The 16,205-nt window shown below is 46.6% G+C and overlaps 2 protein-coding genes across 5 annotated transcripts in view; one reads left to right on the top strand and one right to left on the bottom strand.

The window, feature by feature from the left end:
- Nucleotides 1-10: 10 nt before the first annotated feature.
- DRC12 (dynein regulatory complex subunit 12 homolog) lies at nt 11-10,489 on the bottom strand. 4 transcript variants are annotated; one of them, XM_082201084.1, is made up of 8 exons: nt 10,014-10,486; nt 7,277-7,558; nt 6,966-7,049; nt 6,539-6,595; nt 4,297-4,416; nt 1,832-1,924; nt 1,010-1,140; nt 11-265 (listed from the first exon to the last, which is right to left on the bottom strand). In XM_082201084.1, exons 3-8 carry the CDS (start codon nt 7,027-7,029, stop codon nt 137-139), a joined length of 594 nt encoding a protein of 197 aa, XP_082057210.1. In that variant the 5' UTR covers nt 7,030-7,049; nt 7,277-7,558; nt 10,014-10,486; the 3' UTR covers nt 11-136. The 4 variants fall into 4 exon arrangements, with proteins under 4 accessions (XP_082057210.1, XP_082057211.1, XP_082057212.1 ...); XM_082201085.1 differs by lacking the exon at nt 10,014-10,486 and adding an exon at nt 9,081-9,736; XM_082201086.1 differs by lacking the exon at nt 1,832-1,924 and having other exon boundaries at nt 10,014-10,489.
- A 321-nt stretch (nt 10,490-10,810) lies between these two features.
- Nucleotides 10,811-16,205, top strand: part of CBL (Cbl proto-oncogene) — a 49,752-nt gene continuing 44,357 nt past the window's right edge. Inside the window, exon 1 of the mRNA XM_082200949.1 lies at nt 10,811-11,160. Within this exon, the coding sequence (XP_082057075.1) occupies nt 11,014-11,160 (147 nt within the window). The 5' untranslated portion in view covers nt 10,811-11,013. The remainder of the gene's footprint in view (nt 11,161-16,205) is intronic.

Below are 16,205 nucleotides of genomic sequence, written 5' to 3'. Positions count from 1 at the left end.
GCACTCTGCATGCGCTCAGACACACTCTTTATTATTCCTCCACATTTGGGGGCTGATAGCAGCTGAAGTCACAATATCAAACCGAGTTGAGGATTAGGTAGGAGGTGGGTGCCACATGCTCTGATGACCTCTCCCTTCAGATGTACAATGGATTAAGACCAAAGTCCTTCAGCTGGTGCTTATAGTCCATGTGGATGACGGTAGCTTCCTTCTCCCAGGTGAGCTTGGCACTTTGCAGTTTGGAGAGGACGCAGTCCAGGCTACCCTGCGGAAAGGGGAAGTCAGAGGCAGGATGAGGGGTGCGTTTGGCACCAAGGGATGGCGACCAAAAGTGTGGCATCCTTCCAGTTCTGTAGCTGCACACGACTGAACAGCTGCTGCTGCAGAACAGCAAGAATATGTACCCAAGAATTTCATGTTTGGACACAACAACACTCAGAATGCTGGAAGAAAGCTTCTGAGTTGCACAGAACACTTCATCGGGCATGTTTCAGAGCAAACCATTATTATTTTTTACCACTTGATTTCTAAAGGTGGCTCTATTTCAATACAGCGGTAACTCTGGATACGAACGGGATCTGTTCCGGAGCCCCATTCGCATCCAGAAACAAACGTAACTAGCGATGGCACGTCTGCGCACGCGCGTTGCTTTTCGCTGCTTCTGCGCATGCCATCATTTTGAGCATCTGTGCATGCGCAAGCGGCGAAACCCGGAAGTAACGTGCTCCGTTACTTCTGGGTTGCCACAGAGTGCAACTTGAACACGCTCAACATGAAGCATATTCAACCCGAGGTATGACTGTAGTTGGTAAAAGATCAAAGAGACACTACCCTACAGTCTCTGTGTTTGAAAGCAGGCCATGAGCCACAGAAAGGGATGCATGGCACCTAGAGACTCACACCTGTGGGAATAAGACACTCCCTCTCCCTGAGCGTTGGATAACGGCCCACATGCTGAACCCATTATCTCTTCTTTGCAACCTGTGACCCGCCACCCACCCAAACTCACATGCAGGATTTTTTCATATTCTGTCTCCATCTCGTCAACCTTGCGCTGCATCTCGGCCATGGCCTTGTCCTTCTCTTCCAGCATCCTTGCCTGGTCCAGCTGGTTTTGTAGCAGATCACCTTGGCAGGCAGCTGCAGGGGAGAAAGTGTTGGGCAAGGAGAAAGAGGAGACAAATATGTGTGGGAAGGAAAAGCAGAGAGATGACCTTCCAAGACCTCTAGCTAAGTGTTGGAGCTCCGACTTCGCACACAAAAGCCCCCAAAGGGCATCTCCAGGCTTTGCAAGGCTTTGCAGTCAATGTAGCAATGCTGAGCTCGATGGATCAGTGGTCTGACTTGTTATAAGGCCGTTTCTTATGTTCCTAAGGTAGCAGGCGACAAACATCTCAGAACAGAGAACTAAGAAGTTTGGGGGGTGGCATGTGATGGGGCTTGAGAACATCTATTTTCTACTGTTTTTAAGTGGCAAAATGTAGCAAAATGTGCCAGAATGTATTCCCTTAATGCAAGCTTAGAAGGGCTTGTAACAGAATTAGGCAAAATGATTTCCATCTCAAGGTTTGGAGGGTTAAGATTCATCCTCACTCCACCCCCCTACCCCACACACAGATTCCAGGTGCAAAAAGAGAGAGAGTATGTTTGCAAATGAAGAGTATCACTTTTTAACTTGTTTCCCCCCAAAGTCCTTAACTGAAAGATGAACATGGGCAAAGAACAGTTGCTACAACCATACCATGTGTGATCATCTCCAAGGCCAAGGGTGTGTGTGTGTGTGTGTGTATGAGAGAGAGAGAGAGAGAGAGAGAGAGAGAGAGAGAAGTACCAAGCTGTGCTTGCAAGTTCTGCGTCTCCACTTCTAAACGATGGATCCGGGTATCAGTCTGGTGCTGAAGCTGCTGGTACTTGCGGATCATCTCTGGAACGCAAGATGGGAGAAGGAAACGATCGCTTCATCCAACACCCTTGCCCTTCATTAACAGGCCTAAGATTTATAGTTGGGATAGAGGAACCTCCAGACATTGTTGGATTCCCACTTGCATCAGCCCCAGTCAACATGGCTAATGATGATGGGAAGCCTCTTGAGGGGGGTGGGGGCAGGTTCTCCACCCCTGATTTGTAGCATCAAGTCTATCTGGTTTAACAGAAGGTAAACATGGGGGAAAAAATCCTTGCCTCTATGTGCTTACAAGAGAAGTTTTGCCGGGCGGGGGGGTGGGGAGCAGATAAGAGTCGCAAAGGGTCTGTGTGCAGAATGATATACCACAGTGTTAGCTGCGGAGGGAAACACTACCTTCATCTGAACTTTTCAAAGCCAACATCCTGTGATTGCATTTTCCTGAGGAAGCGTCTTGCAAAGACCAACTGGCTTACTGCGTCATGAACTTCTGCCCACATCCGATTAATGAAGTGGACAGATAAAGTGATGTATACAGGCATGTACTACCTTGGTTCTCGAACTTAATCTGTCCCGGGAGTCCGTTCGACTCCCGAAACCGTTTGAAAACCAAGGTGTGGCTTCCAATTGGCTGCAGGAGATTCCTGCACTCAAGCAGAAGCCGCAGAAGCATTGTTGGATGTTTGGCTTCCGAAAAACGTTCGCAAACTGGAACACTCACTTCTGGGTTTGTAGCTTCCGGGAGCCGATTTGTTTGGAAGCCAAGCCGTTCAAGTATCAAGGTACCACTGTACATCGTGAAGGTGCAACAGAGAACAAAACGAGGAGCAAGGAGTTAAGCAGGGCAGGAATGTGTGCTGATAATTGGGGTACGGGAAAATGAACAATCCTCTCCCTACTAATAGGAAGCATCCCCCACACCCCAAGGCCATGTGAATGTAGCATTTGGAGACTGAGTAAAGTGACAGGTAGATGCCAGAGACCCCCTTGGAAAGACAATACTGCTGATTTGCAGAAAATCTCATGACTGCACCAGTCAAGTGGAAAGGGAACCGCTGAGTAACGGGTTTGATGCCCAAAGAGGAAAATCAAAATAAGGCAAAACTACTAAGCCCCTTAAGGGACGCAGGTGGCGCTGTGGGTTAAACCACAGAGCCTCTTGGGCTTGCTGATCAGGTCGGCGGCTCGAATCCCCACGACGGGGTGAGCTCCCATTGCTCGGTCCCTGCTCCTGCCAACCTAGCAGTTTGAAAGCACATTAAAGTGCAAGTAGATAAATAGGTACCGCTCCAGTAGGAAGGTAAACGGCATTTCCGTGCGCTGCTCTGGTTCGCCAGAAGCGGCTTAGTCATGCTGGCTACATGACCCGGAAGCTGCACACTGGCTCCCTCGGCCAGTAAAGCGAGATGAGGGCCGCAACCCCAGAGTCGGCCACGACTGGACCTAATGGTCAGGGGTCCCTTTACCTTACTGAGCCCCTTGAGGGTCAAAATTGACCCTTGAATGCTGCTTCGAATCTTCTGTTGAAGCTCTTCTCTTCATTGCAGGGTCTGGGCACGGCACTCAACTACAGACACATTGCACTTTCAGAAAGTTACTATTTGGGGGTGGAATTCAGTCACATAGCAGCGTATTGCAAGTTGCACAATTCAGGTTGATTGGAAAGTCTTGCACAAGAAACCCACTTCCCCCAAAGACCAGAGTTTTGTGATAAGGAAAGTGATAGGAAGATGAACTGGGGAGTGTGGGGTAATGTTTGCTTTGACATAACGTCACCTAATCTCCCTGCAAACAAATCAGGATGAGTACTGTTATAAGTTTAGGGGGGCAGTCTGGATGGTGCCTGTGGGTCCCTTCCAGACCTGTGATCTTGTATCTGTGAGAATCCATAAGAGGAAACCAGGTGAACCAACCCAACCGGTTCCTTTGTTAAGGTAATGGCCTTGGCTGGCCAGTTAAGTACTGCCATTTACATGTCCAAAGAGGTTGCCTGTTGCCATAGGGACGAGTGGGTAGACCTTTTCCCACCTCACCTGGCTGGATGCCACATTGTCCTAGGAGGGAGAACAAGAGCCCAAGGGGTGCTGTGTATGCATATATTTTGCCTGATGCTGGAAGCTAGAGACATAAGAGACTGGTCTTGCTGTGTGCCAGACCCAAAGTTATGGCTTGGGAAATCTCCCAGAGAACCTGAAGGGTCAGGAAAGATCAAGTTGCACATATGTGTAAATAAAACAATATGTCCTAAAGATACCAGTGTTTCCATTGGCCTTCATTCCAAGGCAGCCAAACTCTGGAAAGGTGAAAGCATCCCTGGAGTCTCTTGTCGCTCAGAGATTGGAGCATGTACAACACGCAATGAAGAGGTCATCTGGAAGAGCCCCCCCCCCCACCTTCATAAATATCTTTTTTGTCCCCTCGAGCCTCCTCCAGTTCTTTCTCCAGATCTAGCAGCCTCTGCTTGAGTCCTTCACTGTCAGCCATCGCCTGCCTGGCCATATCCCTCCGAAGAACTGCAAGTCAGAAGGATAGACATAGCAAACATGCAAATGTATCCAATCAAGGCTTAATACCTATTTTCTCATTTGGCTCCCCAGATCCTTTGTACAAATGATCATCTCCTTATCGGAGAGGGCAAAACAACTAAAAGGTGTACCTTTCCTGGACTGGCTTGCTTTACAGTGGTACCTCGGGTTACATACACTTCAGGTTACATATGCTTCAGGTTACAGACTCTGCTAACCCATAAAAAGTACCTCGGGTTAAGAACTTTGCTTCAGGATGAGAACAGAAATCGTGCGGTGGCGGCGCAACGTAAGGTCCCATTAGCTAAAGTGGTGCTTCAGGTTAAGAACAGTTTCTGATTAAGAATGGACCTCTGGAACAAATTAAGTACGTAACCAGAGGTACCAGTGTATTTCTCTATATGAATAAAAAAATTCCTTCCAGTAGCACCTTAAAGACCAACTAAGTTAGTTCTTGGTATGAGCTTTCGTGTGCATGCACACTTCTTCAGATAGTGTATCTGAAGAAGTGTGCATGCACACGAAAGCTCATACCAAGAACTAACTTAGTTGGTCTTTAAGGTGCTACTGGAAGGAATTTTTTTATTTTGACTATGGCAGACCAACACGGCTACCTATCTACTCTCTATATGAATGTTTATCTACTGCTATTTCATAGTAACTATAGAGCGGTTTACAATAGTACATAAAACTAAGCAATAAAAACCATTTTTTGAAAAATAAAAAAATCAGAATGAAAATCAAACCTCAATTAACTATTGTGGAAAGATGCATTCTTAGTTGCCTATACAGGCATGGCACGATAGAAAGGTTTTTTAAATGAGGGTGCCTGTTGAATGTACCTGTTGGCTGATTATTCCAAAATACTTGGCTGGTGACACTAAAGGCTCCATTTCCTCTTGTGGACAAGTGAGCCTCTTGGACTGCTAATGATCTCAGTGTTTGAGCATGCAAGCTTTTGCGTTACACAGACCTCTCCATACGATAGAAGGGGTACTCTCAATTTCCTATTTATATTGAAATACTGCCCCTCAATAAGGCCAAACTTAGATTTACAAAATGTTTATGGGTATGCGTACCCCCCCCCAGAAAAGCACTGTGTTGAGGATTGAACTTGGGGGCTTGCCCATGTTTTGCATGTGCTCTGCTTAGCTGCGTCTGCCGCAATTATAATGCAAAGTATTTAAAAATTACTCCCAGCAGAGTACTCATTTTGGAGCCCTTTATTAAAAGGACTGCGTGGCAATCACGTTGCTTCGCAATGCACTTGGAAACTACTTCTCATTTTCACTTCTCCATGAAAATGCTTGGATTGGTCAACTGAGAAGGGGGTGGATCAGAAAGGGACAGCAGTCCTGCTACTAGCCTGGTCCAGACAGCTGTGCTGGCAAACGCTTGGCGCCTTTGTTCACGGAAGGGTCATAGCTCAGTGGAAGAGCACCTGCTTTGCATGCGGAAGGTCCTGGGTTCAATCCCTGGAATTTCCAGTTAGGGCTTGGAGAGACTCCTTGCCTGAAACCCTGGAGAGCTACTGCCAGCCAGTATACAGTGGTATCTCAGGTTAAGTACTTAATTCGTTCTGCAGACCTGTTCTTAACCTGAAACTGTTCTTAACCTGAAGCACCTGAAGCACCACTCCTGCTGCTGCCGGAGCACGATTTCTGTTCTCATCCTGAAGCAAAGTTCTTAACCCGAGGTACTATTTCTGCGTTAGCAGAGTCTGTAACCTGAAGCGTCTGTAACCTGAGGTACCACTGTATTGTATTGTGCTGTATGTATCCCACCATTTTCCTCCACAGAACTTGAGGTGGTGTACAAGATTCTCCCCATCCCTGTTTAATCCTCACAGCAACCCTTTGAGGTAGGCTAGGCTGAGAGGCAGTGACTGGCTTCCAAGGTGAGCTTCAAGGTTGAGTGAGAGTTTGAACCCTGGTCTCCAAGTCCTAGCATGTAGACAATAAGATGGATCAACCTTCTGAAGTGGTATAAGGCATCTTCCTATAAGATTAGCATAGAAAGCTTGGCAGTCCTTCTACCTGACCCTTCCAAAAATGCCGCCTCTGCTGTAACCTCTTAAGGCCTCTGCACAGTATCAACAAAATCTTCTCACCAAGGTGCTGCTTTAAGGTATCAACCTCCAGCACTGCTTTTCTGTACTTTTCCTCATCTGCAGGGAGAAGGAAAGAGAGAGAGAGAGAAATTGAAAGACTTCGGCTGGGTACTAATCTCCACTGATACCGAGACCTCCTGATTGATGTGCCATTGTTATTATTTATTTAATTTATGAATTGTTTCCTATGAAGCAACCTGAAGCGCTTTCACAAAATAATGACAAACAGATAAAAGTATTGCATATATAAAACGTTAAACAATTGTGCAGGTAAACACAAAAAGCAGTGGCATAGGTACAAAAACAGTTGAAACAATGGTGCATGTAAAAGGCAGTCTCAAATCCCAAGAGATGCAAGGCACATGGAAATGGGAATTTGCAAGTCGTGGGGCTGCTGGAATCTCCTGCATGCTGCACAAAGCCTTACCTGGCCCAGTGTTTTTTTTCTGCTTTGCTGATTTTTTCCCCTTCCCTTTTTTGGTGGGGGCCATCCTTGCGCGTTCTCCACAGCCTGAAAAAGGGAGAAGATGAACGAACATTGTAATATTTTTGGTGCATTCCAACTCCTGACGTTCAAAAACGATCTTAAAACTGGTACTGATGGGGAGATTCCGGAGGGCCATCCTTATACATGAGGCATACATTTCTTGGCAGCAGAGTGATTGTGGTCTCTGCTGTTTGGGTGGGCAAGTGAACAACTGTTTGTATGGTGGAAGAGAAAGGTGTAGGCAAACATACCTGGGAGCAAAGTGCTTCTTCTGCCTTCCTCCCAGGTTCTCACAAGTTAATCTGTGGGCAGTTAACTAAACACACTTTGCAAGAGTGTCATTCCAAGCAGCCAATGCGCAAGGAGGGGGAAGAGGCGCTGGCTTTCCAGCAAGCCTATCCCAGCTGGCACAGGTTGGGGCTCCTTGTGTCGCTAGGCAACCGTCCTTCTTCGCTGCCATGGTGACCAAAGGAAGCTTGGCAGACACACAGGTGCTCTAGCAAAGGAGGTCTGCAAAATTGCATCCAACTGGCCTGAAAGAAGAGAGGTTGGAGGATTTTCAGGCCCATGTTCAAAACCTCTTTTGCAGAAACAGAAAGGGGTGGGAAGGGAGTAAGAATCAAATAGGCCCCAAATTATCTTATGCACAGAGCTTCTTAGAGCAAACCCATTTCCCCCCATAAAACATTTGGCTCAGCTTTGACACCCAGGTCCTCATCTACAACTGAAGGCTGAGTACATAGAACAAGACTTCCACATGTGCATTGCTGACTTCCCCTCTTCCGCTGCTGAAGTTTAAATTGGAGGATCTTTGGGGCAGGGATCATTTGGGGAGGGTTGTGGGTTTCTTATGATTTTGCTTCTTATGTTACTTTGAGAAATGTTGTATCCCCTCATGTTGCAATTCTACATTTTATTATTATATGTCACCCAAGTGGCCCTGCAACTAAATGTTGTTATTATTATTTATTATATTTAATAGCTTCCCCTTCCTCCCAAAGGAGCCCATGGAAGCAAACACATCCGTGATAAAACAGTACAATTAGTGTTTGCTCCTGTTCAAGCAGATGCAGCCAGCCACATCTTCTTCTATGGTCCTCTATTCCGTTCCCAGTTCCCCACTCTAACAACCAGCATCCCATGCCCACTGATCATATTCAGTCTTCATTGGACTGGTTTTTTTTTGGGGGGGGATATTTCCCCTTTTACTTGCCCCATTTTTTCTGCAAACCTGCAGGTTCCTCTGAGACTTCATTTTGTGCATGGTTGTTGTTGATTTGGCTACATAAATATAATGAATAAATGCATGTATGAAGCTTAAAGGTAAAGGGACCCCTGACCATTAGGTCCAGTCGTGACAGACTCTGGGGTTGCAGCGCTCATCTTGCTTTATTGGCCGAGGGAGCCGGCGTACAGCTTCCGGGCCATGTGGCCAGCATGACAAAGCCACTTCTGGCGAACCAGAGAAGCGCACAGAAACGCCGTTTACCTTCCCGCCGGAGTGGTACCTATTAATCTACTTGCACTTTTGATGTGCTTTCAAACTGCTAGGTTGGCAGGAGCAGGGACGGAGCAACGGGAGCTCACCCCGTTGCAGGGATTCAAACCGCCGACCTTCTGATCAGCAAGTCCTAGGCTCTGTGGTTTAACCCACAGCGCCACCTGCGTCCCTAACAAAGTACAAAGCTTACCACTCAGCAAATGAATTTGCTATTAGTATCTATGATACTTCTTGTCTAGTTGCTTTCAAAATAGCCAACATGGTGCCCTCTGGATATTGGACTACAATTCACACTAGCAGCAGCAGCCCTCATGGCTAACGGTCTGGTACATGAGGAGAGCCCTGCATTGCCTATCCCTGCTTTAGAAAGTTCAGGGAGGCTCAAGTAGGGTTTGCAGGCAATCCCCACACTGGACACAGTTGCCAATGTCATGACTGTATCCATCCTGTGATGCCTGAGAGCAGCTGCCAGTCAGAGCAGACAATACTGGGTTAGATGAACCGCTAGTTTGGCTCAGGAAGGACTCTGCACTCTGCAGCTATCTTCTACTCACCAAAATTCCTGATCAGACCAGGCTAGGCCCACACACTTAGCAGCTGAGATCACAGCTAGAAAGCATGACATAGCCAATGTGGACTGATGATTATGCGAAAACAGCACATCATGTGGCTACAGGAGAAAAGGGAAGTGCCTGTCTGCTCCCTTTTGAACTTGCTACATGGGAGGTGTTTTGTTGTTGTTTGCTTCCAGTGGGGTCTCAAGTTCAGATGTGGGGTGAGGACCACAAAGGCTCAGTGAGAAAGGGCATGGCCCCTGCCAAAGCTGCAGGATCCAAAGTGGAGAGATGCAACACCAGCAAGGCTGCTTCACTTGGTGCTACAGCTCCAATTCATGAGACGATTTCCAGAGTTTGTGATGTTTCAACAGCTGGGTGCTGCATTTTAGGGCTGACCTCTGACCCCCTGAGGTTATGCTGGGGTTCTGCAATTTAAGTCTATGAGTCGTGGGAGTTTCCCCCCTTTGCCACAGAACAGCCTTCTTCCTCACCCTCTTCCTGTGGGGTAGTCTCTAAACAGGATCTTCTGTTGGATTGATTCCTCTTAGTTGTTGGTAACGTTAATGACTCACTTATTTCAAAAGAAAAAGGCTTCTCTCCATTTCTGCTTTCCTATTTAAAGGAGTGTATTTAGTTCCCTTATCTGCTGCGGAACAGAGCCCTTTACTACTCCCCAAGTCCCTACTCTGTTAGGTTTTCACAACTTTGCAAAGAAATCGATTTCACATGCATGGTGTTGTAACTGCATTCATCTTTAAGGAGCTAAAAACAAAGGGGTCCCAGGAAACCACCCATTGCATCTTTTATTTGCACGCCTGTCCAAATCTCTCCCTTCCAATGCTGGGCATTCACTGCCTCACGAGGTAGTCTGCCAGCTGGCTCAGGTTCGCCAGTTAGGCTTCCTTCAAGAACCCAGGCATCAATCCTTACTTTTATGAAATTTGCATAACTTTGCATATGCCTGTATAGCATCCATGAAGTGCTTCTCCCGAGTCTCGGAACTTTTTTACGGTGCCCGCCGCGTTCCCAGGAGCCTGCTGCAGTATTCCGGCCAACGTTGCCCAAATCCATCATGGCCACTCTGTTGGCCTTTTCGCACTATTGCGCATGCTCGGCCCCGCATCTTTGACCATGCGCAGCAGCCGGCACACTGAACTAAACGCCAGTGAGAGAAAAGCCAATCAAGGCGGGACTATGCTAATAAGGCCCTAGTTGGGCGTGGCCTCTTTTTCCTAAGTGGGCCGGTTTTCCTCTTCCCTTCAGCGTTGACAGTCGGGAGCGCGTGTCACCCAACGTGCGCGCTCACGGTACTAAAGAAGACGAAGAGAGCTCGCTAAGAACGAGCCAACCACTTTTAAAGCCGCCTGCTCGGTCGCGCGCCTAACTCACCGCGCGCTCACGAAACATACTGAGACCTCCGCCGCCCCGCCCCTCGCCCATCCCCCTTCGCTGTTTGGGAGGGGGCGCTCTGGCCAATCAAAAACGCGACTCAACCCTAGGGGCGGGCTGTTGAAAACGAGCGCCCAATCAGTACGCGCCTCCCCTCAGGGAGCGTTTCTCCCCTCCTCCACACACACACACTCTCGGCTTTCCTCCCACCCTCTCCACTGCCACAGCCAATCAGAGCGCCCCGCCGGGGGAGGCTCGCGATCCTGTCACGGTGGGGCGGGGGTTTAACGCGCGCGCCTCCCCCTCCGTCGCGCGCAACCTCCTCCTGCCTTCCTGCCCGCCCGCTTCCCTTTTTCTTCGTCAGTCGGGCGCGTCCCCGGCGCTCCTGGAGCCGCCTCCCCTTCTCCTCCGCCGCCTCGACAGTCGGTGGCCAAGCCGGGGAAGGAGCGGCCTGGCGGAAGGGACACGCCTTAGCCGCCCTCCGTCCCTCCCTCAGCCGGAGCCTCCGCCGCCACCGTTGCCCCTCTTCGCCGCCGCCCCCATGTCGGCCCCGCTGAAGAAGGGCCCCGGCGGGCTGATCGGGCTCATGAAGGACGCCTTCCAGCCGCACCACCACCACCTGGGCCCCCACCAGCCCGGCACCGTGGACAAGAAGATGGTCGAGAAGTGCTGGAAGCTCATGGACAAGGTGCGAGGTCGGGGGGGCTGGGGCGTGGCCGCGGAGGGGGCAGAAAGTGGGGCGAGGCTGGAAGGGGGTGCAGAGGCATAGAGGGGTCGGGGGGGGGCAAGGCGGGGACATGGGGAGGGGTCGTGGCCGCTGACGATGGTAGCATTGCCATCCTCCTCCTCCTCCTCCCCATGTACCGTTGGATTCCAGGTTTTCTTGCGACGCGATCCTGTGCTACGCAAGAGTAGGTGTGTTTCTTCACTCTGATTCACTCTGTCCTAAGGAATTGCGAGGACAGTCAATCGATTGCTAACAGCGCGGTCTGGGGGGGGGGAGCCGCTTTATTAGCATAATAATACTAATACTAATAATAATAAATAAATGCGAGTTCAGCTGCAAAAACTGGGAAGGCTCAGTCAAAGTTCAGGAACTGTTAAAGGGTTATCGTCACTGTCAGCGTCATTTATGAAGGGCCTAATATGTGCTGATCCCTATACAAAAATAATAAAGTGCAAGTCCCTTCCTGTAGGCTCAATCTCTCCATTTCACCTCATCAAGGCCTTGTGGGAGGTTCATTGACCATTTGTAATGTGGGACTGCTTTCCGGTGTGGGTTATTGTCTTGTTAAAAAAATTTTTTAACAGCACTTAGTCATATTAGGCTTTTTATAGGTAATAGATGAGATGGGACAATAATTGTAAATCACTCCAGAGCAAAGAGATTTTATAGTCTATTTTGCAGCTGTCCATTGGAGAAGAAGGGTGAGGCTGGATAGATCCAGGCCGGCTGACCTGGGAAAATTAGGAGCTGAGGGGCAGAAGTGGAAGTGATGGGCCAGAATGAGAGCAGTGAGGCAGGTAGGGCTGGAGAGAGGTGCTTAGTGTTGGCTTAGTGTTGGCATCAGAAGTAAAATTTAGCAGCTGCCATTTGATAAAATGTTTGAGGTGACATACAGCATACTTACTGCATATGTACAGTGGTACCTTGGATTAAGAACTTAATTTGTTCTGGAGGTCCTTTATTAACCTGAAACTGTTCCAAACCTGAGGTACCACTTTAGGTAATGGGGCTGCCACTGTGCCACCACCGCACAAATTCTGTGCTCATCCTGAAGCAAAGTTCTTAACCCGAGGTATTATTTCTGGGTTAGCAGAGTCTGTAACCTGAAGCGTCTGTAATCCGAGGTACCACTGTATTGCTATCAGCATACTTCAGCTCATTACAAAGTGATGCAAGCCATGGTCCTTGAGGAGTTGAGTCTTTATTTAGTGTAAAGCAGGGGGAGAAATTGGAGAGGGGTGAGGGAGAGGCAAAAGTAACATGGAATGAATGCAAGCAAGTGGGAAAATCCAGTTGGTGCAGACGTTTTCTGCTAGCTGATGAAAAGGACTGGAGCTGGGTAGACTAAGGTAGTGCATGGCTTGACCTGTGGAGAGGGAGATGTGATGTGGAAGGGGTTGTAAGGGCCCCAGTGGTTGACAGGGAGTTGGAGGGTAGTTTTGAGATTGCATGCTGAGTTGGAGGAAGAAGTTGAAGAAGGGCCTGCTGTAGAGGGCTTAGATTGATGCTCAAGGCAAAGGATTGATGGAATAGGAAGTGGCTGAGCTTGAGCTGGGAAATGGATTTGGAAGGCTGAAGGACCATGGGGAATAGGTAGGATGGATCATTTAGGAGCATAAAATGATTGGCTCTGTTAAAGCAGCTCAAGTTCTAGCTCTCTATAGCTTTTTTCCATGTTATTTCCCCTATTTTAATGAAACCATCACAGAAGTTTGCTCAGACTTCCTGATTAAAGGTTTCAAAATAACAGTTCACATTCACAGGATAGCAACTATATTTGCTGACCTTAGTGTCTTTTTTTAGGAGAAATGTGCCTAAAGGGTGAAGGATGGGAGCAGTAGAGGAACAGGACCTTCCTGCGTAGTTCTTGGGCAATGTGCTGTGAAAGGGTAGACTTGCCCATTTGCTTCTAGGCCTGCTCTGAACCCTCATGAAGGCATGTTTAGAGTGTTACAAAGCTCAAACCGTTTGCTAGACAGGAAGTTGTTTATCATGGCTCAGAGCAGTAGAGTAGCACAAAAGAAAGCTTTGCAGTCTTGAAAGCCTTCATAATCCTACTTTGGAAGCATGCACTTGTGCTAAACTATGGGAAACTGGAGCTTTAAGAGATGCTCCAGCTTTTGTAGGATTTAGACCAGTCTCTGTGTTCTTGATCTTTCCAGTATAATACATCAATTCATTTGACTGTGTTCTATTGATTTGTCAGGTAGTCATTACTGCTGGACTCTGGATTCTGGTGTAGTTTGACAAGTGTGCCATTAAGTTGTGGTAGATGGAAAATACAGATAAAAATAACGTTAAATATTTAATAATCTTTTTATCAAGGGGATGTGGTATTCCAGCTTGTGTGATCAAGATGGCTGATAAAACAGAAGTTGCATCAATAGGTTGCATTAGTTTTAACACAAAGGACATGCTCACAAGTTAGCACTAGTGTCTTTTGGGGAGGATGTAAATTTATAAAATTATGCCTGGCATTGAGAAAGTGATGTTTGCTCCCTCTTTCTTAATATTAGAACCTGGGGTTATCCAGTGAAGATGAATGGCGGGAGGTCCAAGTACAAATGCAAGTATTTTTTCATAGACAAATTCCTGGAGGATATGACTGTCAATGGCTGCTGGTCATGGTGGCTTTATGCCAACAACAGAATCAGAGGCTGTTGAACACCAGCTTTTGACCTGCTTTTGATTATCATAAAGACATCTGGTTGGCCACTGTAGGAAATAGGATGCTAGACTTGATTAGTCTGATCTAGAAGGGCCCTTCTTATGTTCTTGCAATATGGTACTGTCTCACAGATATGCCTGAGCAAAATAAGGCTTATTTTGCTGCCGGAGTATATGAGTGGAAATATTAAGTTTATATAGATTTGAGCTATAAATGAATTGAAAACCAGATACTTTTCAATACATTGTATTGGTGAGCTAAGAATAAATATATTTGGAAGCCTGTTGTAAATTACTTCAGAATATGTTGTCGTTTACTCTTTCCTCCAGGAAAATGATATTCATTGCTGTGTAGATCCCATCATAACTGCTTTTGAAGCATATAGGTACCACCTCTTCTTTTCCACACAACAGTTATATGTAGCCTTGTTAATGGCTTTCTTTGGGTCCAGAAAAGGAAGTGGGCAGTGCATAGAATTCTAGAGGTGGAGGAGCTCAGGAGGACAACTAGAAAATTCTCAAACAGGAATGGGCATGTGTCAGAAGCCATCTGAATACAACCACTCAAGCATTTTTATGGTGTTATATAGGATTTATCTCAAGATGCAATCTATGGCTGCTGTACCAGTAGCAATCCCACTGTATTCAGCATGCCTAGAACTGCTGTCTTGATTTAACTCAGCAGCTTATGGGAAAAGAAGAGTTGCACACCCCAGTTCCTGTCCCCGTCCCCCTGCCGGAGATCAAGCAGTGATCTTGGCACCCAATGCAGAGAGGCAAAACTGATTTGCAAAGTCTACAATTGAGTTTTAAGGAAATTTCTTCCTTTACAGAATGTGTGACACTATCAGCTGCTTATGATTTGCCTAAGTGTTGAAATCTGGGAGTTAACTGACTTGCACTGCTAACAGATTTTGAGCAATGATTCTCTGATGCAGGAATTCTGCCTTCTAATGAAGGTAAAGGTGAAATGAACTGGTACTTCGGGTTAAGTACTTAATTCGTTTCGGAGGTCCGTTCTTAACCTGAAACTGTTCTTAACCTGAAGCACCACTTTAGTTAATGGGGCCTCCTGCTGCTGCTGCACCGCCGGAGCGCGATTTCTGTTCTCATCCTGAAGCAAAGTTCTTAACCCGAGGTACTATTTCTGGGTTAGTGGAGTCTGTAACCTGAAGCGTATGTAACCCAAGGTGCCACTGTATATTGTTTTACTCCTTTCTAACCATTTGTATATTGCATATTATTAGTAGGAGTATTTTGGTATATATTAATGTAAATACATATTTTGGTCAACATTGTTCCTCAATACTGTTAGTGTGTATATTATTATTATTATTATTAATTTGGTTGATATGATTGTCAAAACAGTAATAAATGATGACCTATCTGCTTATAGAGAATCCTGATCACCTTGTGACAGATGCTTAAAATTAATTCCTCTCAAACGCTGTAATCTAGTTGAGAGAAAAAATATAAGTAGTAGCCTATAACTTTAGCTGCCCATTACAGTTGTAGAGAAGGGATACATGCTATATTCATTTCTGCATAAGTAAATAGTTTTCTGATGGAAATCTTAATGCTTACCTAGACTAAAGAAGAGGAATTTGTTCCGCAGTGATAGTCACCACAGCTGCTTTGCATTGCTTAATAAAAAATGGGAAGTGTGACTGGCAGATTGACAATTCCCTTTTTGCTAGTTGAGTTTTTCCATCAAACTGGGGTGACCAAGAGATATTGTTGGTTAACCCTAGGTATGGCACAGAGCTGACATGTTTCAGAATGTTACTCATAAGCACATGTGTTGGAGAAATGTAGCTTGCAGACTCTAGGATTCCCCTAGGAAGAAAACTTCAAAAGGGGGAACAGTGAGATGAAGGCTATGTTTATGCCATAAATTAGCTGTAATCTGATTTTGATCCAGTTCAGCTGTTGTGGCTTCCTCATGGAAACTTGGGAAATGTAGTTCTGGAAGGCAGAAAGGATAATTCTGTTAGAAGTTCCTAGTCTTTTCCCATAACATCTGTTCTGAAGATTCCTTATGAGAAGTCCTGACATGTGCTGGGCTCTGACCAGCCCACATATTAAACATCAAGAGGCTAGGAGAATGCTTGAACTTCCTACTTGTATTTCCTAGCAGTGGGTTTGTCTTCCAACCCATCACTCATTCAAGTCATTTTCAGTATGCTTGTGTTTCTCTTTCCTACAGTTTGAGTTTAGAGTACTGAGGACTGTTGATGTTATACTCTTTCTTTTCTCTATTGCTTTCATTGGAAGTTTAGCTCGAAGGATGTTGCAGTCCTACTTCCTGTCCTTTGATCTGCTTACCTCCAAACCTGCTG

Source organism: Podarcis vaucheri (assembly GCF_965113315.1).
Source record: "Podarcis vaucheri genome assembly, chromosome: 15".
Classification (NCBI taxonomy): domain Eukaryota; kingdom Metazoa; phylum Chordata; class Lepidosauria; order Squamata; family Lacertidae; genus Podarcis; species Podarcis vaucheri.
This window is presented reverse-complemented; position numbering and strand designations above follow the sequence as displayed.

Excerpts from the sequence above, each read along its gene's own strand:
- DRC12 (XM_082201083.1), bottom strand. The coding sequence starts at position 7,182 with ATGTATGCCTCATGTATAAGGATGGCCCTCCGGAATCTCCCCATCAGT. Across the intron at positions 4,417-6,538 it reads TACCTTAAAGCAGCACCTTG|TTCTTCGGAGGGATATGGCC; the intron begins GTGAGAAGATTT and ends TCTGACTTGCAG. Across the intron at positions 1,141-1,831 it reads GAACTTGCAAGCACAGCTTG|CTGCCTGCCAAGGTGATCTG; the intron begins GTACTTCTCTCT and ends TCTCCCCTGCAG.